The sequence below is a fragment of the Pararge aegeria genome, chromosome 2, assembly GCF_905163445.1.
Source record: "Pararge aegeria chromosome 2, ilParAegt1.1, whole genome shotgun sequence".
Taxonomy (NCBI): Eukaryota; Metazoa; Arthropoda; class Insecta; order Lepidoptera; family Nymphalidae; genus Pararge; species Pararge aegeria.
Genome location: NC_053181.1, coordinates 3,095,651 through 3,118,098, shown reverse-complemented (window position 1 = coordinate 3,118,098; position 22,448 = coordinate 3,095,651). Strand labels below are relative to the sequence as shown.

Sequence of the window (22,448 nt, the reverse complement as noted above, 5' to 3'; positions counted from 1 at the left end):
GTCGGATACATAATGTCTATCTCTAGGATAAAAGCTATAGGTATGTGTGCCAAAGTTACATGTGATTGATGATTTAAAAAAAGGGCGAGCGGATAGTACCTTGCCTATGAATAGTTTCAATTTATTTGAGGTGGTCCGAAGTTCACAGACCTAGTGTAGTGAACTTTGCACCTAGTTATTTGTTTATAAAAATTAAAACCAAGTGGGTTCAAGGTCTCATATCGCTTACATGATCAATGTGGTAAATATATTTATTTATCATCATTGCGTGACGTCAGTGTAGTTAAATATTTGGTATAATATACAAAACAAGTAAAAAAATGTATAAAAAAAGGAAAACTTTTTGTAGCTACTACTTCGTTTCTATAAGTGTATATAACTTTAGACGACGTGCGATCAATAACTATATAATTTTGGATAGCCGTATAATTAACAAGTGATTACAGATGCTCAAATTTGGATCTCGAGGTTCTAGGTTCGATTCCCGGGGCCTAGAAATCGGACTATGACATTGTTAGGTATTGGGATTTGTCTGTCAAAAAACCCCAGGTACCAGCCTGATGTTATGATATTGGTGGACTCCACCCACGCCTCGGAAAAAACATCAAGCCTTTCAGTTATTACAACTAACGTGTGCTTAATCAACGTTCAAGCCCACCATCCCGCACTGACGCAGCGAGGTGGGTCTATATTCTACAACTACCTCTTCGATGAGAAGATGATGATGTTCATCATATAAGAAACCATTAATCAAATTTGCCTGCAATTACACCCGGAAACCACGCCCTTCAAACCGGAACACAACAATGGCGAATGCCTGTAATATAATAATAATATATATATATATTTTTTTATAAAAGTTTAATAGTGCTTTTTATTTTATTTTTAAGCATTGTTAAGAATTAAAAAAAAAGGAAATAGAATAAAATATGATAGAATATTTAATAATAATAATAAATTTCTTTATTAAGACAACTAAGGCCCATTTGTTAGTAATATTTATAAGTTAAACGACTATGTTACTATTAATTAATCAAAGTCAAAGTCAATGTCTAATATTTCATTATTCAAAAAGGCATATACAGAGCACTTTTGATGCGTACATTACATGTTAATATGAAATCGAAGTGAGTTGATGTCGATAAATAAATTGGTCAACTTAAAACTAAAGCTACGAGGGTTCCACGCGCCCTGGTCTAAGAAGAAGACCACTACAAACTTAGCCGGTAATTTTATTATAGATTGAAATTATATTATAAGAAACCAACAAGACAGTTGGGTTCACCATACTTGAAGTACCGACTTGAAGTGTTGTAATATAGGTGAGTCAAACTTTTCCGCTAACATTTTTAAGATACTGTTTTAGCTCGACCGAGTCAGGAGGGATGAGCATATAAGCATGAAGTTAGTACCTATTAAATAAATGAGCTGTCACAAAAAGCTCAACAAAGCTCTGGTACAAAATAACATTAAAAATGTAGGTAGAAGTTCCTTAGTTTTTACTTTATTGCTTTATTTATATAGACATAATTTGCCTTTTATAAAGAGTGTTAGAAACAAACAGCATAGTAAACCAAGTCCAGTGGCGTTCACTGGATTTCTTGTCAGGGTACGTTCCAGTGATTAAGCAGGTGGTCACTTTAATTATATACCCTGTCAGGGGATATAATCGGGGGATATAATTTTTATCTCCCGCCCCTGCTAGCTCTGCTGGTAAAGCGAGTCTGTTTACTTGAAGAATAATCCATACTAATATTATAAATGCGAAAGTGCATTTGTTTGTTTGTTTGTCTAACCTTACCACTGTAACTGAGCAACCAATCAACTTGGTTTATGGCATACAGTTAGTAGAAAAGACAGTGGAGATTAACATAGGCTAGCGGTGAAATACCAGTGGGCAAGGCTTTGGCTTTCCTTTCGTGGAGACCGAGTTTAAGCCCCGGCCTTGGAGTTATATGACTCTTCGGAGTTATGTGCGTTTTTTTAATATAAGCATTTTAAATATCACTTTCTTTAAAGTGGGAAGGAAAACGTCGTGAGGAAACCTGCATGCCTGAGAGTTCTCTATAATGTTCTTTCTCAACGGCGTGTGAAGTCTACCGATCCGCACTTTGCCAACATGGTAGACTACGGCTTAAACCCTTCTCTGAGAGGAAATCCGTGCCCTGTATTGGCGCGGTTATCAGCTGATGATGATAATGATGATCGTATTTTCCTAACACCCTAACAAACCAACCTAACGAGTTATTCAACGCGGGTAACACCTCAGGCCGCAGCTACTGGCAAGTATAAAAGGTTAAGTTATTTATTATGCCTATAACTCTTTTTCTTGGCGACCGGTCACGATAACCGCTAACTGCATCGAGCGTGGTTACGGAAAAACCACATCCGTGTACTAGTGCTAGTAACAGACTCATCTGATGTCATCTGGAATTTATTGACTTTGAAATGTAGCATCAGGAAATCTTTCGATAAAGATATATGGGTTAGTGCAGTACCATAAAGTTAGCCATTAGCGGCTCAACGGTGTGGTAAGTTATGATGCAGTCTAGGATGATAGCGGGCTAACCTGTTATGGTAGTTCTTATAATTTCAATGAAGATAAATAGATAAACAGTCGAAGGATATAATTTATGACCTTATCTGAAAGCGCCGTCCAAAAATATATTTGCTGTATAGACTAGTCCACTTAAATATTTCCTATTATGACACCGAAGCTCGAGGATTATTAATCTTGATTTAATTTGAGTTCTAAAAATTGTATTTTTTGTAGAAATGTTTTTTTCGAAATTCCTTCCACTCGAAAAAAAAATTAGATGATGTCCTTTCATCAAGTTTGATGCAATGGTTCAGTTACTGTTACGAACAAACCAATAAACAAAACACACACTAAACACTATTTTATAATACTCTAAAATAAAACTATCTTTATCGAAATAACCTTCCAGAGCTTTATGTCAAAATGGAAGCTGTAGAAATTAGGAATGGACCGTCAATACTTTGCACATATACAAAACACTATACTAATCGTCAAAATAAGTTAAAAGTTCAAAAGTATTGACTAATATTTTGCTTCTCTGATCATCAATATAATCCGTAGTAGAACACATTTAATATAATCTACTACAGACCTCGCCTCTTTGTCATTTATGTTTTATTACTCTCCGCCCTTTCAAATAACTATATAGACAGGCCGACAAACGCTTACGAGGATAAAGCAATTGAAAAGATGTAGATACAATTTGTTAATAAATGAATAAATATGCCTTGTTAAAGCGTTAAGAAAGTACAAACCAACAAAGAAAGAAAAACACGTTCACATTATAGTATTAGTTAGATTTTTTACTGATTAGTCCTAAGGCAAGATTGTAATTTGAAAAAAAAGTATCACATAGTACGTAAAACTTTATGGAAAATAAAAAATCGTCGTAATTTATTTATTTAGAACAGTTTGAAATAAAATTATAAATATAACCTAAAATAAACTATTTAAAAACTAAATAAAATCTAAAACGTCCTCGAAACCACCGCAGCGAGGCACAGTTCCTAAGATGCTGGCAGCATTGCCCCTTTGGATGGCCAAACTAATACGTTGGCCAAGGTAACTAACTGCCCGCTCTAGGATCACCGGTAGACTCGATAACCCTTTTCGATAATTCTTTGAAAAGGGCTCTTGCCTGCGGACCCCACGGACCCAAAGTCTCTACTCCAAAAGGCACAAAAATGAAGCTGCTATACAGGTTTTCATATTTACGCCTCTTGGCCTGCTCGGCACTGGAAGCAGCCGCACCTACCATCGACGAAGTGGCCCGGATGTGTGATGCAGCTAGGGTATCAACACAAGTTGCATCCCACAGAAGTGATCTTCCAAGCCTCCAACTGGAAAATGTTTGTGTGACGAACATGAATGTTTTGCAGTGTCTGGTTTTGTCTGTATAGTATAAGCATTTATGTATATAATAAAAAATCTGAAATTGTTAAGTTTTATTTTATATCACAATTATTCTATGAAGTATAGGTTGTACAAGTTTAGATTAGCCTATTTTTTATGTTGATAAGTTGTTGAATACAATTTATTTCAGTTGACTCATTTTACAAAACTTAGGTAGGTACTTACTTTAGTTGGCTTTGTTACACAAGAACATATAAATTAACAATATATAATTAAATGCTATTTCATTGCTTTAAAAATTGTATTGATCGGTTCAAAAACTCATGTTGAGCAATCATGGTTAAAATGAATTTTTGTATCCTGATTCATTGCTACTGTATTCGTAAGCAGTATTGAATCCTTACCGCGCCGTTACGTAAAGGCAGATCATTAGAGGTGTCACCACACTTCCTCTTCTTGCGGATGTCGTTCGAGGCGACTAACGAACTATGACGGAGAACGGGAATCAGCGTCCTCTGTGCAGTACCATTTACTGCGATCATAACCCCGATTATAGGCCAATTACGGAGGAGAGGACCTTAATACAGCAGTGGACTGTTATAGGCTATTGTAAGATTTTCATTTTTATCCTTTGAAGCCATTGTGGTCAGCAGTGCGTCTTAATACATACTTGACGGCGGATTGGCGCAGTGGGCAGCGACCCTGCTTTCTGAGCCCAAGGCTGTGGGTTCGATTCCCAAAACTGGAAAATGTTTGTGTGACGAACATGAATGTTTTGCAGTGTCTGGGTTTGTCTGTATAGTATAAGCATTTATGTATATTTTTCATAAAAATATTCATTAGTCATCTTGGTACCTACTCATGACACGGCTACGCTTACTTTGGGGCTAGATGGCGATGTGTGTATTTTCGTAGTATATTTATTACTTATTTATTTATCTTATATCTTTAAACGAGCAATTCTTGTATATATATAATCTCGAAATCGGCTCCAACGATTTTCAAGAAATTTAGTATACAGGGGGTTTCGGGGGCGATAAATCGATCTAGCTAGGATTCATTTTTAGAAAATGTTTTTTGTGTTTTCCGATACTAACCGATTTGGTGCAGAATAAGTTGCACGGGTCAGCTCGTTATACTTATGCTGTTAAAGAATTTTCTTCTGTGTTAGCGTGAACTTGGATAATTAAAGGAAATGGGTTGATGATTATTTTCCGTAATTCCCAGCACTTGCGGATGCTGTAGCAAATGCATATTTTCCATTGTCACTGTAACCACCACACGAGCCAGAGCCACATCCATTGAAAGCAGACCCTCCATTAGAATTCCCAAGTTCGTCTTCAAGTTTTTGGTTTATTATATTACCACCAGCTATTTGGGATAAAGCACTACCACCGGGTAGTTGGGACAAAGAACTACCACCGGGTAGTTGTGAAAAAATAGTAGAAGGGTTGAAGCCACCTAGGCCCGAACCACTAGCACCAGGTAGTTGTGAAAAAATAGTACTAGGATTGAAACCACCAATGCCCGATCCTGCGCCAAATCCTGGAAAAGTGAAGGGGTTCCCGAATGCATTTCCAATACCCCCGAAGGTATTCCCCAAATTCAAACTTCCGAATCGTCCTAAACTTTGGTATCCATCAGAAAAGTGTTTGTTTCCGATGCCACCAAGTCGACTGTTATCACTCCATCTATCTTGATTTCCGTAGTTTCTTATAAATCCACCAGAATTACCGTTGAGTCTATTTAAATCTCCATAACCTGCATTAGGTTTGTGCAAAGCGCTTCCACTTATCACATCACTTTTGAATCCCGATTCATTGTTACTGTATCCGTTAACGCTATTGAATCCTTTGAATCCGTTGTGGCCAGCAGTGCGTCTTGATTCATCTGAGCCGATATTAGATCTGACGTCTAGAACTCCGCGTCCATCGAAGTCGTCACTGATTCTACTGTTTCCAGAACCGCTGTACGTAACAGTGGAACTATCATAGCTGCCGTGATTCCTATAGTCTGATTTAGTGTATACTACTTTTCCATTGTCAGTAATTCTGGGATACAATATTCCACCGATTTCTGCTGCTCCACCTTGTGCCCTGGATACTATATTTCCAAGCGGGTTTACGTAGGTACGGAATCGTTCATCTGTTTTTCTGTCTCCATATGCAAAGCCATTACTTCCAAAGCCTTCACCATAACTACCACTGCCGTCGCTGCCGCTGTTGACATTTACTATTTCTGAAATAATTAAAGACAAAACATTGATACTTACACATCAACATCTTTGTACATATAATTCTACGGTACGTGTATTTGTCACCTCATCATATCAATATCACAGGGCTCGAGTCTCATCAGAAATCCACGCTGGCCAATTTCGGATTAGTGGACTTTACACACCTTTGAAAACATTATAGAGATCTCTCAGGCCAGCAGGTTTCACGATGTTTGAAGAAAAAAAACATCTCGAGGAAACTCCACGATGTTTTCATTCACCGCAGAAGCAGCAATTGATATTTAGTTGCTTAAAATGCAACTAACTTAGAAATGTGAAAAGTGCGTGCCAGGATTCAAACTTGGTCCCCCATGAAACTAAAATCCTAACCACTAGGCTATCACCGCTATATTACTTAACTAGATGTATCCGCGTAAATTACGGGACCCAGCGTATTGCTATATAGTCTACACCTACTTACCTCAATAAATCCGATATCAGACGTAAAGTTTTTAGTATCTAATGGAAGTGCAATATACAAATCTATGATATTAAGTACAGTAGTATTTCACCATATTTATACAAACGACTGAGGTGTGGGCGAATAATAATAAGAGGTTCCCCACTCTGGAGCCCTGACCGCCGGTTACTTGGGCATTCAAAAGCTCCGCAAGCGGAGGGTGGATGTTTTTTCTTATAAATTTTAATAGTGTTTTACATTTTTTTAAGCATTGTTAAGAATTAAAAAAAATGAAAATAAATAAATGATAGAATATAATAAAATATTAATTATTTCAGGCGTAGCGCATATACATTAAAATACTATTGTAAAGAAATACAATTAATTGACATTGAATGAAGCATAAATTAAATTAAATACAATTTTAAAAATAAGATATTCAAAAAATAACTATTAAATAATGTTATTAACAAAACAAAAACCACTATACTATGTTAGTTAGACTTATAAGACTATGCCCTAAGCTACACCGGCCCAACAATCCAGGCCCTTTATGTGGCCCTAATAGTCATGTCTGTCTAATATATCTGTTCTTGTTCATGGAGCTATAATAAACCCACTATTTGAAACTTCTTGTTCACACTTTAAACTTCAATCACGTAAACAAACGCTTTAGCTTATTTAAAATACTTTGATTTCCCTATAACTATATTCCCTTTAGATAGCGTTGGGTTTATCAGTAAATGTGGCCTTTGGAAGTTAATAATAAATAATAAATACATTATTTATTTATTTAATTGTAAGAGGAATAATCGAGATGCCATTATTAGTTGATTCGTACGATAAAGGAACGCTAAAGTTAACCAAGAAGATTTCTAACACTTTTTATTTAGGCCTAGCACTGATGTCCTCATAAATTTGACAATACTTTATGCATTCAGTATCGTTAAGCCTTAAGTGAGGGGTTTGCTGCTGTCCGCTGAGGAGTTCTGTCCTTCCTGTAGTCATATTCACCAGATCTACACGAAATTTGGGCAAAACCAAAACTCATAACACAGTAGAAATAAAATTATTCAAATCAATTATTTTACACAGTTATGGTGCAAAATTGTCAAGAACTTGCGTCCCCGCTCTCAAAAGTTCAGCTGAATTCTGGGATTATATGTATCCTATGTCATAGGACTCAAACCGTGCAAAGTTTCGTTTGAATTCGATCAGCAGTTTCAGCTTTATGCGCGAGCATGACACAGACAGACATACACGAATTAAAAAAGCTGTAACTTTTTTCAATTTTAATAATTCGTGTCTCTCTGTCTGTTTTGGGTTCAGTAACGGTTATAGATTGCCTTAAAAGTCAGCCCTTGACTGCGATCTCACCTGCTGGTAAAGACGGGCTGGCCTGGTTTGTCAGTTACATTAAACCCTAATGGGTGTTTGGGAAGACAGTTAAAAAGTAAAGTAAAAGTTTGAGCCTTTATTAAAAGTCCGCTCAGAGGATTTAATTATGGAACGAAGAAGTTTCTAGTTCTTTAAATATAATAAAGTGCCGAAAATTAAACAATAGCCTTGTTGTAGTAACAATATTAAAAGGATTCTCTTTTTTTTTCAGATATCCGGAGACCATGGTTCATAAGAGGCTGTGCCAGAAAGAGGCACTTACACTGACATAAAGAAAGCACATTCGTCATACGCAGATATCGTGACTTTAGTTTATTTGTAAGAACGCTACGCAATACCAGTCGATTTAGGAAATACTACTGGCGCAGTAATAAAAACGAAGAAAATCTACTCTATTTCTCTGATGCCGCAACAGTACCTTGTCCAAAAATTATACACTCACCTCTTGCATTGGCGACTGCCAATAAAATCCCAAAAGTTGAACAAACTAGGACCGTCTTCATGATAAAGGATTCACAAACTACCGGAGAATATTACATTAATACCCTTTTATATATAGAAATTGGACAGGTGTTATCTATTCGCGAAATAACCAAAACCGGCCCATTTTACTGATTTACAGTTCAACATTCACTATTGAATGTTTGCGGAATCGCTTGTGTTTAATTCTCATTAGTAATTTTGATAAAAACGTTTTTCCTTCAAATTTTTTTGAGTCCGGTCTCAAGGGCGTAGTTGCCGGTGATATTACCTACATGAGGCTTGACACATACGCCTCAAGTTTAATGGACAGAGGGTGGACGCGTTCCTGCAATGCCTGGAATGACTATAATGCATAAGCATATCGATAGTACTTTCCGCACCCAGCTCTTTCACAGAAAGATCTTCATATCAACCGGCGGCCACACTCACGGCCCATTACTGGGCACCTCCCACAATAAGAAGGGGTTAAGGCCATAGTCCAACCTGCTGGTCCAGTCCGGATTGGTGGACTCCACACACCTTTGAGAACATTATGGAGAACTCTCAAGCATGCAGTTGTTCACGATGTTTTCCTTCACCGTTGAAGCGAGTGATATTTTTAATTGCTTTTTTTAAATAACTTATAAAAGTTAGAGGTGCTGTAATTGGAACTCTGCCTCCCGAATGTGATCACCGCTTCACTAAGCTCTACTTACTACTATTAAAAATAAAATTGCTTTGGAAATTAAGCCATGGATGTCATTCAACCTATGCCTAAATTATCATATTATGCCTCTTTCAGATATCAGAGCTGTGACGTCATTTATAGTCTGTCCACGGAAAAGAGCTAGTGGAGCGCTTTCTCTGTTAGGTACACAATCGCTTACAATAGAAAAGGATGGTAAACTGCGGTAAAAAAAAAAATCGTTTTGAACTTTAATTTCAAAATTTGAACATGTTTTTGTTTTATGAAAGTGCTAATTTCGACACCAACTTGATATAAGTACTTCAAGTTCAATATAATTAAAGGAAATATGGACACCAATTTGATATTCTTCAAGTATATTATATTTAAAGTAAAAAGTTTCTGATTTTCTAACTAGCTCGTCTCCATGAACAAATAAATGTTTAGACAGCCTAATGTCGCAATGGGCAGCGATCTGGCTTTCTGAGTCCAGGGTTGTGGGTTCTATTCCCACAACTGGAATAAATTTATTTCTCTTAGTTAATAGCAGTTTTGATTTACTTTTCAAAGTTCAAGTATTCCTGTCTTTTTCGTGGTCAATAAACAAACTGAACGCTAGCCATATTTTTTATACGCACAGATAGAGAAATTTCACGCCAATCATGTTTGTCGTATATCTTTGAATATATTTTGTGATACGCATATACTAGAAGGGGCATTACACTGTACCGGTATGAGATAGGTCCTCAGGTCAAAGACATCTCAAATCTCACTCTACATTTAAAAGACTTTGTATTGGTATATTTTATTTTATCCCACTACAAGTAGCGGGCTATTCTGCTGGGTATGCCAGTATGCTAGTTATATTGCCCGCCTCATAAGCGGAGCGTGAGGTGATGCTCTAATCTCGATATGTCAAAAAACCCAGTCTTTCAAAACTTAAATGAAGTTTTTTTTTATTAGTATAACACTTACAGGATAGAGTGCACTAACATCAAGCTAAATTTATAAGCAATTATTCTTAGACGTCCGTGTGTCTGTGTTTACGGATCCGTGTATGTGGAAGAGAAATTGGACGAAAAAATTATCTTACCGGAATATATTTGTTTTTATTATATAAAGTAATGCACTGTGCTGATTCCTAGTTAATATTAGCGTTAATTATAATATATCAAAAACATTTTTTATATGCAAGAGTATGTGGAAAATCGCGCATGCGCTATGTAAATTTCGTCTCATAAAATCGATCATGACACATAAAGATTTTAATTTTATTTGTTTTAGGATTTTTTTTTAAATGTGAATGACCGCTATGAGGCGTGCACTTTTGGATTTTCCAAATTTTTTTAACCATACCCATACATATCGGTTTCTACTCGACATCGCACCGAAACGCTAAATCGCTTAGTAGCATGACTTTGTCGGTAGAGAACTTGCGGAACCGCGGGGTCCAATTAAAACACACAGCGCTCACCACTGCGCCAGGAGGTCATCAAAAATATTACTATTACAACCAATACAAAATGACTAACAATAGACCGCGACGACCGTTAGTCATTTTCTCTCTGGAAGAAATTGCAAAAATTAAGTTTAGCTGGAAAGCCGTGCGCTAACAAAGCCAAAAAAGTTATCTTGTGGTCTGGTATGAAAACTATCATAATACGTCCATCTGCAGTATGTCTCTTGATTGTTAAATCTATTTTTATTTATGTTTAGTTTTCGTTTTTCTTTTCCTTACTTATTTCTGTTTTTGCACCTTTATCTTATACTGTAACTTTATCTTCTATATCTATCTATATTATCTACTATTCGCGAATATTGTGCCTGCCTTATATTTGTAAATTTATTACAGTTAAACTTTTTATTATATTTTGGTGTAAAATAACGTGTTTTAAATAACTAAATAAGTTTCATCAAGATCAAAGCATTGCCGAACATAAATAACAAAAAAATAAATAAACGAACAAGCAAACAGACTCACATGCACATTTATAATATTAGTATGGATATTGTTTTAGTAGTATTAGTATTAATAGGGGAAGGTATTTAGAGCTTGGATCCTCCAAGCTGCTCAAATGCCGGATCGCGGGCTTTTACAACATTATTCATGTAGAACTTCTGATAAGCAAATTTTCAATCTACTAACGTTTAAAGAGTGTAACTTAGAAATTGAAGCGTCAAATGCAAGAAAGATTGTCCTAATCCGACTAGTAGTTTGCTTTCATACCTTATACTAGACATTTTTGTAAATCTTGAAACACTATATTAATTTTCAACCTATTTACCAAACTACCTCTCTTCTTGAACTGTGCTTTACGCCATTGGTTGTTTTGAAGACATCGCCACCAGGTTGTGTAATTTTCTTATTTACAATTTTTTGTGTGGTGAATAAAATTCAAAAAAATTCTAAATTCAAAAAAATTAAAAATTAAAATTCGAAAAAATTAAAATTCGTTTCTTTCAAGTAGGCCTAATTTATAAGCACTTTTGAAACGTCAAGTATGTATGTTTGTAGTGAGTTTGTAGTTCGGAAACAGATTCTACCGAGAAGAGCCAGATATAAACTCAGTAGTTGCTCGCTTCCAACATCAACATTTACAACCATTTTTCTATCTTGCGGAAAATGAGAGCGAGGCTGGCTGCTTCCAATCTACCTTGTCATTAAAGAATTTATCAAATGTAAAGTAACCTCGCTGTATTAGATGTGTTTTTACACATTTTTTAAATGTATATATTGGTAGGTCAAGAATTACCTTAGGAATCATGTTGTAAAAGCGTATACTCAACCCCACAAACTTCTGCACCTTTCGCAGACGGTATGCAGATATCACTATGCAGATATAATAAAATTTTATTCATTCATTCTTTCAATAATTATAGATATAACTTCAAAATGATGAATGTTCATACAAAATTTCATCCCCTATTTTCCTAGTGTTAGACTTTGAGACTTCGGCCCATACCTACCTTGTATATGGCGAAGAAAATTATTTAAAACTAGTAATCATATTATACTGGTAAAATGCTATAAATAGGTAAGCTATAAAGGTATTTTCCGTGATAATTTCATAATATTACTTATGAGCAAAAAATAAATACATTAACTAAATGTATTACTTTTGTGTTTCTTAAAAATAGATAGCCGTGCAGGTAAAAAATTTATTGCACACGACCTTATTGCTGAAGAAATCTCTTCCAGAAAATCCTTAAGTATTTTAGACTCACTAAATAGACATTTACCTAAGCTATATCATCATCATCATCACATCAACCCATTACGGGCCCACTACTGAGCACGGGTCTCGTCCTACAAAAATGATGGGTTAAGGGCTTAGCCCACCAGGCTGGCCCAGTGCGGATTGGTGGACTTAACACACCTTTGAGAACATTATGTAGGCATGCTTGTTTCTTCTTGACATTTTCTGTAACCGTGCAAACAAGTTATATTTTAATTACTTAAAACGCACATAACTTAGAAAAGTTTGAGATGCGTGCTAGGATTCGAACTCGGCCCCCCGAAAGTGAAGCCAAGCCGCCCAATGCGCTATCACCGCTTCAATCTTTGACGACCGATTGGCGCAGTGGGCAGCGAGCTTGCTTTCTGAGTCCAAGGGCGTGGGTTTGATCCAACAACAGGAACATGTTTGTGTGATGAACAGGAATACTTTTCAGTGTATGGGTGTTTATATGTATTTTATAAGTATTTATATATATTATTCATAAAACTATTAATCAGTCATCTTAGTACCCATTACACAAGCTACGCTTAGTTTTGGGCTAGATTGTGATGTGTGTATTGTCGTAGTATATATATATTTTCTTAAATCAATCTATAGATAATATATGATATGTTGAGTATACGCTTTTATAACATGATTCCTAAAGTAATTTTGGACCTACCAATGCATAAGTTTATTTTTTTAATGACAAGGTTGCTTGGAAGCATCCGGCTCCGCTTTCATCTCTCACAAGATAGAAAAATTTAAAATGTAAATTGTTGATATTGGAAAAGAGCAACTGCTGAGTTTCTTGCCGGCTTCTTCTCGGTAGAATCTGCTTTCCGAACAGGTACAGTCACTACACACAGACAGACTTGACGTTTCAAAAGTGGCCTACTTGAAAAAATAGAATTTTAAATTTTAAATTTTTTAATTTTATATTATTACAGAGTAAAATAGGATACTATACATAAGAAATAAAGAAATTATAGAATCAACTCTTCATTCACAAGGCCTGAGGGCGTGAGGCGTGTCGTTCGATACGATGATGTATTTATTATTTTCAAAGAAATCTCAACAACCTTGTTATTAAGATTTGTAGGAATATTTAATTCGTTTTTTTCTATAAACTTCAAGGAATTTCCTTCAAAAATACAACTGGGTAAATAAGCGCTATCTAATATATACCTACATAAAAAATAAGTTGTCTGTTTGTGTGAACGCTGTGCGAGTTGTATGTTGCTGTAACATAATTGACACATGTAGACGATTAATATTGAAGCGTCAAAAACCACTACACTTTGTTAGTGTTTCTCTAATGTTCTAAACATTTATCATAAAATGGGGAAATTTTGTGAGCTAGCAACATTCCGCGGATCTGTTTGCAAGCAAAGCAATGAGAGTTCAGTATCTTCTTAACACTGTGGTTGCTGTACGCAAAATTTATGTCCTCGAAAATAGTCTTATTCCAAAATAATTGGATAATTTAATTCAGAGTGTAATAAATTAAATAGCATTTTATCATATAACTTAAAAATTATGTAAGTAGGTGCTGAGTGATGACATACCTAATGGTATTATTTTTATCAAACTTCTAATTTAAACATAATAAGATTAAATTTATTATGCCTCTTACAGTTTAGTATAAGCTTCTAAATGTAACAAGTGTACATTCTTAAACGTATTTAAGCTTCGGATTACAGCTTATTCATGGCTTATGGATATATCAAAGTGAAGTTATCAGTTTCAACTCGTTATATTGCCTGGTATTGCAAACAAAAGTTGTTAAAGTCCTGACCGATCGAAAATTCCACCATTATAGATTTTTCCATCGTAGATTTCAAGTTTATCTCTAAATTCTAAATTCATTTTTTTAAATTTTTGTTCATTAAAAAAGGGGTTTTTTGTACGTTAACTTAAAGTTATCGTTTTACTTTGATACTTTGTCTTCAGAAGAACCCTCGTACACAAGTATGACCATACCAACACGGAAAAACCAGGGTGGGTAGGTTACCGCACAGTCGTGCTGCGTACAAAGGGTGAGAAATGTTTTTCTTTATTCATTGTTGTGTGAATAAAAACGTGGAAAATACGTATCCATTAATTATTAGATTAACCGTTCACTTCTTTATGAACCAGTAATTGCGTGAAAACAATTTCTTTAAATCTTAAAGTTTCCATAAAATGACCTTCAGTAATAAATTGCATTCATCATCATCATCATCATATCAACCCATTACCGGCCCACTACAGGGCACGGGTCTCCCCCAACAATGAGAGGGGATTAAGGCCCACCACGCTGGCTCAGTGCAGATTGGTGGACTTTTAACACTATGGAGAAACGTTGGAGCAAGTGATATTTAATTTGCTTAAAACGCACATAGAAGTGCGTGCTGGGATTCGAACTCGCCCCCCCATAAAGTGAAGTCGAAGTCCTACCCACTGAGCTATCACCACGTACCAACCACCAATATAATACCACCAACGTAGCAATTGCATTAATAAAGTGAAATTAAATGTTGATAACTGAATGATTTTGGAGAAATTACTTTACCTTTATTTTCATCCACAAGATACCACGTTAAGACATCGGATCCATTTATAATAGACTACGTCATTATCTAGAAATTGCGTGGGAGTCAGAAAAAAATAATCCGTAAGGAAATAAATTAATTTTCCGTCAAGCTGTAGATAAATAAAAGACAACAGTTGTAAATAACCAATTTATTGTTTAAAACAACAATGGAATACCATATAAAATCTTAGTATTGACTATATAAAAGCTGTTTAACAACTGTATAATATTTCATAAGAATTATAAAAAACGTCTCGAAATATATTTATTTAAAACAATCAATGGAGACGCCCTCTGTAAGGACTAAACTGAACTAAAATATGGCAACATCAGTCAACTCAAACTATTGCTAGGCGAAACGGTTTGAATGGAAAATTCTGTCTTAGTTTAAGGTTTAAGCGCTAGATGGCATATGAATCTATTATTCTAATGCCAGTCTGACTTTAATTAATGGGAAACTAACGCTCTTAGAACGTCAGTAGTTAGAACCTTTTGTTTTCGTACAAGACTTTTACTTTTACGTTTAAAAAATGTAAAAAGTGTTGTGTAAAAATTTTAAGTCCATAGACTAAAATCCATAGTCTATGGATTTTTTTGAGTATGACACTAACATCTGGAAGCAGATTTTTATAGGCAGACAGACATATATAGGCTTCTTAAAGTATACCTTTATGTAATCTAATAACATTACAATCTTTTACTTTCAGATCTTGGTAATCCATAAGCAGTAGCGTGACTCGTGGCGACACCTCCGCGTCCAGTGCTGAAGGCATTGGCTATAGCGGTTGCACCACCTGGTGCGCCGCCATTACTGGACCTACCGCCCAAGCCGAAGAACATTGGGAAATACGCTCCAGTTGGCATCTTAGGATAGTCCTCACCTTCATCTTCTTCTTCCTCTACAGGTCTTTTAACTTGCTTCTTCTTGGTCACGCGTTTCTTTGGTGCAGGCTTGGGTATTTCCTCGGATTCTGGTTCCGTTAGTTCTGGGACGACCGATTTCAACGTAGTAGTTCCCAGTTCAGATTTTTCATGCTTTCGGTTGCTTCGGTGATTGTTGGTAGTTCTGGTATAGCTATCGGGTTTTCTTGTATCACGGGCTGTTCAGGCAATCGTTCGGATTGTTCAGGTAGTTGGGGGTAGTACACCTCGTTTTGTTGGGGATAGTTGGATTCTGGTTGCGTTTGGCGGCGTCTGTCAGGGAGGTAGTATTGGCTTGTCTGAGGCTGGTACCGCTCCTCGGGTTTGAACATGAAGGCAGCCATTCCTCCCCCGTAGGCACGTGGGTTGTAGTACGGGTTGTAGTAACGGCTCAGCGCAACACCACCGCGATTGATATCGGTCGATCCGTAGGAAACTGTACATAAAAGTATGAGCTTATTAATAACCTTTAATAAGATACGTATGTAAAAAGCGTTGATATACTTGTGATAAGAGCTAAGGCCTGCCTTTCGAGGCGACTGAGTTAGATCTCCGGTTTTTCGGGATTTATGTACACAAATTGTATTGAAATACGTTCAAAAGTTTTCGCGTGATACGCGAACAGAAAGACAAAAACCAATAAAATAAAAAAACGTTTTGATTCGAAAGAGAAACCACATCGATATTAAGGCTTCCCCGGATTAAAATTTACAAAAAAAAAATAAGTTCAGGAATCGTCCAATAACAGTTTTATTATAAACTATTTGTACCCTGCCACGCTTCGCTGTGGCACATTTTTATGGAATGGTTGAGAAATGAGAAAAAAAACAAAGAATACATTACATAAGTCAGCGAGTGTTTTTCTCGCTTTCGGCAGATGGCGCGGTCACTGATACATCGATTGTTAAAAAAAACGGTGGTTCGCGGTCGCCGATATGTGACTGATGCAAAAAATAGATAAAAACAATCCTTGATGCGGATTATATATCATGCTAACATTTCAGCTCGATTGGTGCAGAACTTTTTGAGTTTTTGAAGCGTACACAAACCAACATAACATTTTTTAAATATATATAGACTTTATAGATATCATATTTAAAAGAAAACTATTTAATAGATAGTACAACTTCTCAGAACAATAATATGGCATTTATAAAAAAAATATTATAAGTAAAAACAATTTTGTATAAAGTGTTAAAGGTTTTGATCTTTATCCATTTTGGAAACGTTTTAAAGCTTTACATTTTTATTAAGTACTTTTACGCGTTTTTAGCTGTTAGTGACCTTTTATAATTGTTGCATACTTAACTATAACTAACCTTATAGAATAAATGAATATAAATTAAAAAACACCTACATTTTAACTCATACTCCCATACTGTCTGAACTAGTATTATATATGATTTGCATTTATAATACTAGTATAGCATCTGTTGCCGCTGCACCGGTCATCATGTAGATAATGGGTCACTTAGATCGATCACATCCTATAGACGAACATAAATCAAATTTTATCCCAATTTTTTTCCCGCCCTAACCAATATTGAAACAAAATTCCATAATAAATAGCCTGCATCCTGTACTATTTTCTCATCCTATTAGTCCGACAAGTGAGGTTAGTGAGACAAACCGAGAAAATGGGTATATATAATCTGGTAAGCCTGATGTCATAGTATATCATCGCTTTCGGGAAGCGAATCATAAATCCCTGCTTACGTTTACTTATTTTTATATTTACGTATACTATCTATTCATAAACTGGATTTGTTTTTTATTTTTAGTTTTTGTATCGTATTAGTTTTGTTAGTTGCCTGAATCTATTAAATATATTATGTAATGGCGCTCATTTTAACCCCACTGGTGACATTTTTAGTCCAGAAACGCAAACGGCGAGTTTTGTAACAAAATCAGAACAAGTTACGAGCCACACGGAACGCGGGCTTGGTAAAAAATATAAACTCACTTGAATCCGCATTACTTCCATAATAGGGATACGGATATCCATTCGCCTCCCACAAAGCACAGGCCACGATGAGCACGCAAAGAATCTTCATTCTCGGATATGTAGATAGTTACAAAAAACTCTAGGCACTTCACTCCCTTTGTATTTCGAAGGGTGTTGTGCGTTATGTGGTTCTCGAGCTATTGTTGTTGAGGAGTAGTGGACGCGTTATATAGTCCAGTCTGGTCCGACTCATTGGGATTCTGAGCACGGTGGTCGGCTTGCGCCCGCGCATGCTACGATCGTCATTTTACACGATTCGGCAGTCCTCTCCAACCGTTATGGGAAACTGGACATCCTAGATACACTGAAATGCTCGACACGTCTCCCATCTGGTAAATGTGAAACATTTTATTTTGATAGTTGCGTTAGTGGATGAGTCATGATTCCTATTTTGTTTTCGAATTTTGGCAAAACAAATTGGTTTATTTTAAAACCAATTATTTAATTGATTGGTTTTAAAATAAATCATTTTTCTTGTGGTAGCCATACTGCAAGGCACGGTGCTCCTCTCATAATGAGAAAGGTTTAGGTCCCTTCAGGCTGGCGGAGTGGTGGACTTTACACGATTTCGAGAACATTATGGAGAGCTCTCAGGGATGCAGGTTTGGTCACGATGTTTACCTTTACCTTAACCGTGAGTGATATTTAATAGCTTAAAGCGCACATGACTTACAAATTTAGAGGTGCCCGGCGGGGCTCGAACTTCCCTTGAAAGGGAAGCCGAAGTTTTAACTACTAAGGTATCACCCCTTCCTTCTGTCTTCTGTTTTATGACAAATTGAAATTGTGAGCATTTTCTTCACTATAAGATAACCTGGTGATAACAAGCCACATCTGATATCTGCCACAAAACATTCATTATTTCAGTAACTACTCACTAGAACCTTTTCCGTTCGAGATCCAGCATTGGGTAGGTTCGAATACCCAGCTGCTCAATTTGCTAACTTTCCCAACAAGTTGCCAACTCGTCATCTTCAGAAAAAAGGCATAATTTGATAGCGATTTTCAGTGAGCTCACATATACTAGTAACATTAAATCAATGGCCACCGTATTCAACTCATCGCTTTTGTATCTAGAAAACAGCTACCCGATTCACTATTATTTCCAAGACAACTCGTCGTCTTAATTCAAACAGTACATCATACAGTACAGTTGTCAATCATCGCGTATTTTGTATCTGTCTAACAAGGAAACAATAAATTAGATAATCCTAAGTACTTACTTGCTCCAATCCAACGGGTTTAAACATAAAATAACTCTCACCTTTGGTTCTTCTGGAAAAGTTAGTTAATCGGGCAGCAGCACTTAAAGAAGAATCACTTTATTATGCTAATTTTGAAGTTCCGTAACTTTTGGAAAGAGTCCCATTAAAATGCTCACCGACATATCTAAATTAACATTTTGTCACATAAATTTAACTGTACCCAACAAAAAGATTAATTGAATTAAGGTGGAACTGCTGCTATTAAATTATTATTCAATTTGCGACCATTTTATTTAAGGGAATATATAATAAAAAAAGGACATAATATACTTGTTTTTTTTATATTTATCAACAGAATTGTTGCATTTGTGTAGTCTGGTTTATGAAGTAATTCGTAAGTATGTTTTAAACAGTGTACCCCACCTTTTCGTTTTTCTTTTTAGTTTTACTAATCCTAAGGTAGCCTGGCAGAGATCGCTATTTAGCTATAAGGCCGCCTTTGGTAACCTACTACATTCTTGAAGAGGTTGTTCTTTTTTTTTTTGTTTTTCTGAACTCGATGTGGTGTACAAATAAAGAGTATAAATAAATAAATTAATTAATATACAATGCATATTTGACGGACTAAACTAAATTGACGAGTCTAAAAAAAATGCTATCACTTAGACTGTGATATTCTTGAAAAAGGATAGCGCTATTTTTAGACAACACACAGACAACAGAATTGGCACCAACGTAATAGCTTTTATAGATAGTTGTAAGAGGACCTGCCTAGTTGGTAAGTAAGGTCTTCGGCCTCACTTTCGGCGGTACTGAGTTCGATTCAGGACTCTAACTTTTCTGAGTTATGTGCGTTTTAAGCAATTTAATATCACTTACTTCAACAGTGATCGAAAACATCGTGAGGAAACCTGTCCCCATATTGTTCTCAAGGGCGTCTGAATCCACCAATTCGCACTTGACTTTCATGGTGGACTACAGCTTAAAATCTTTCTCATTTTGAGAGGTGACCTGTATTACGCTGGTAATGGGTCGATGATGCTACCTTCCGCAGAGGAACGATGAGTCTAGTGTGCGCACAGCCTATGAAACGTACGAGTTAGTTGATCGTGCATAATGCGAAGATCGCTATCACTACTATAAACTGTTTTCGATGTGGCCAAGTCAGGTGGGCCCTTTGACGAAGACGTATGAACCCGTCAAAGATAGCGCCTGCGCCGTAGCCGCCTGTGAGCGCCATACAAGCTTTTCGTGGAAATGCGATGCAATGGGAAACCGTGTACTGCGTAGCTTGAGGATATTCTGGCGCTATATCAACTTTTTACTGGCGCTTTATCAGCGGTGACATCCTACTTTTTTTTTTGTTGACGGGGGGAAAACTTCTTAAAAGATACCCGATTCTCTGGGGGGGAAATTTGGGTTATGTGGGAATTCTTCCCACTAAAACCCCCTCGGTAGCCTTCCCCAGTACATATTGGGAGGCTCCGGGATCTCCTAGGATAGCACCGGTGCCTCCTTTGCACAACACTTGTACCTCGTCCCGGGAAGATCGGTGAACCTGTGACAGCCTAGTGGGCGGGTCTTCAGCTTTACTTTCGAAGGGCCGAGTTCAAACCCTGACATGCACCTCTTACTTTTCTAATTTATGAGCATTTTAAAAATTAAAATTAAGCTTTAACGGTGAAGGGAAACCCAAAACAACCTGCACACACACACACAACCTGCATGTGCCTAAGAGTTCTCCATAATATTCTCAAAGACGTGTGATGTCCGCCAATCCGTATTTGGTCAGCGTAGTGGACTAGGGCCTAAACCCTTCTCATAATGAGAGTAATTTTTAATTGCCTCGCTGGTGGTGGTGTGGTTAGCATTGGACTGTGGCTCACGAGGTCCTCAACCTAATTGGTGTAAAATTTCTTACTGGCCCATCTTTAAATAAGGCCCTTAAGTAGAATGTTCCCACATTTTAACAAATTGTCGTACATAATTATGAGATAAATCCACTGATAAATCAATATAAAGCCCATGAACAATATACAACGTGTAAATGAAAACCGAAATATAACTCAACATGCTTCAGAGGTACATTATTTACTGTCTCTGAGAATGATCTGTGAAACCAAAACGCTATAGTTTTTGCCACTGCCATAGTTCTTTACTGAAGGAAGTCAGGTACAGCCTTAACATCACATGCGAAATTATAAATATTTTTACTCGATGATTCCTTATGAAATATACTTATGCACCCTTCAACAGTATTTCGTAATTCGGTTACACGTTGTATATGTAGAAGCACTATGCCAAATTAAAAAAACTATTGCACTGCTGCTGCGATTTAACCGCAGTGTGTACGCGATTCGCACTTCGCTGCAACTTTTTAAGAACCATGCTCTTGAGCGCGTGAAAACATGTGTTTGCTTAAAACGAACCATCCAATTTGGGTTCCAGGGTAATAGCACTATGCTTATTTCTGCCGCTAAGCAGCATGCTGTGCTCCGGTCTGATGGGTGCCGTTGCTGCTGTAATTATAGGCAAATGTGGCTTACAAATTTTGAGATTTTAAATTCTCAAATTACGACGAGATAATATGCAACCAAACCCTGCAGGTGTGGTTGGATGCAAGAGATAGTCTACTACTCCCCTCCATTGCTCTGTAATAATTATACTGTAAAGGGAACATTTTTGGCACCAGTTACACGGCCCGGTAGTTAAAAAAATCTGTCCGGGTTAGTGGTAAGAATTTAAAATCTAAGAAACAAAGGCCAAAGAACTAATAAAGTGTCATAACGACTGACGCAATCATAAATACGACTTTTCGTTTATATTCTTCAGAACGCAACATAATAAATCTCACCTTACGTGATCTTAAATCTCCTGGGAGATTAAATCTGGTAAAGTAAGGTGTTCACACAGATATTTCCGGTAAAAATACAATGGCAAAAAGTTGTCAGTCTAATATCAACTTGCACATTATTTTATTTATTCATCATACTTCACAACATAGTTATAAACAAAGTCGCTTTTTGCTGTCTGTCTGTCCCTTTGTATGCTTGGTTTTCTAAAAATATCTAAGATTAAGAATAAGATTTGAACCTGAGACTCTATGGTGACCGCGATCTGAGCGCTATTCAACTAAGGTTTTACATAAAAAAACTCTCTCAGTGTAGTTAACAACAACAATTACAAAAAAAATTAAAAAAGGTTTCAAAGAAAAAAAAAAATAAGAGTTAAATCAAATCTGTAAGACCTATTAAGGCATAAGTATATTATTAATACAATAGATTTAGCAAAGTCGTGAGAAGTATATTCGGCTCGTGATCCCGGTGAAGAAGAACCAAAAGGCCTCACGCTTCAAAAGGCTACCCTTGCTTTTGTTTTTTTAGATGAAGTGACGACGTTTTTCACACAAAAC

At 36.4% G+C, this 22,448-nt stretch overlaps 2 protein-coding genes across 2 annotated transcripts; both read right to left on the bottom strand.

Annotated features, from left to right (window-relative positions):
* Window positions 1-5,099: 5,099 nt before the first annotated feature.
* Window positions 5,100-8,468, bottom strand: LOC120630104 (loricrin-like). Its single transcript, XM_039899259.1, has 2 exons — window positions 8,408-8,468; window positions 5,100-6,130 (listed from the first exon to the last, which is right to left on the bottom strand). The coding sequence occupies exons 1-2, from the start codon at window positions 8,466-8,468 to the stop codon at window positions 5,100-5,102; spliced, it is 1,092 nt and encodes a 363-aa protein (XP_039755193.1).
* A 6,710-nt stretch (window positions 8,469-15,178) lies between these two features.
* On the bottom strand, window positions 15,179-17,947 carry LOC120632552. Its single transcript, XM_039902419.1, is given in 3 exon segments — window positions 15,179-15,942; window positions 15,945-16,262; window positions 17,790-17,947. Coding segments are annotated over 3 exon segments (759 nt in total). The 5' UTR covers window positions 17,881-17,947; the 3' UTR covers window positions 15,179-15,592.
* Window positions 17,948-22,448: the final 4,501 nt, after the last annotated feature.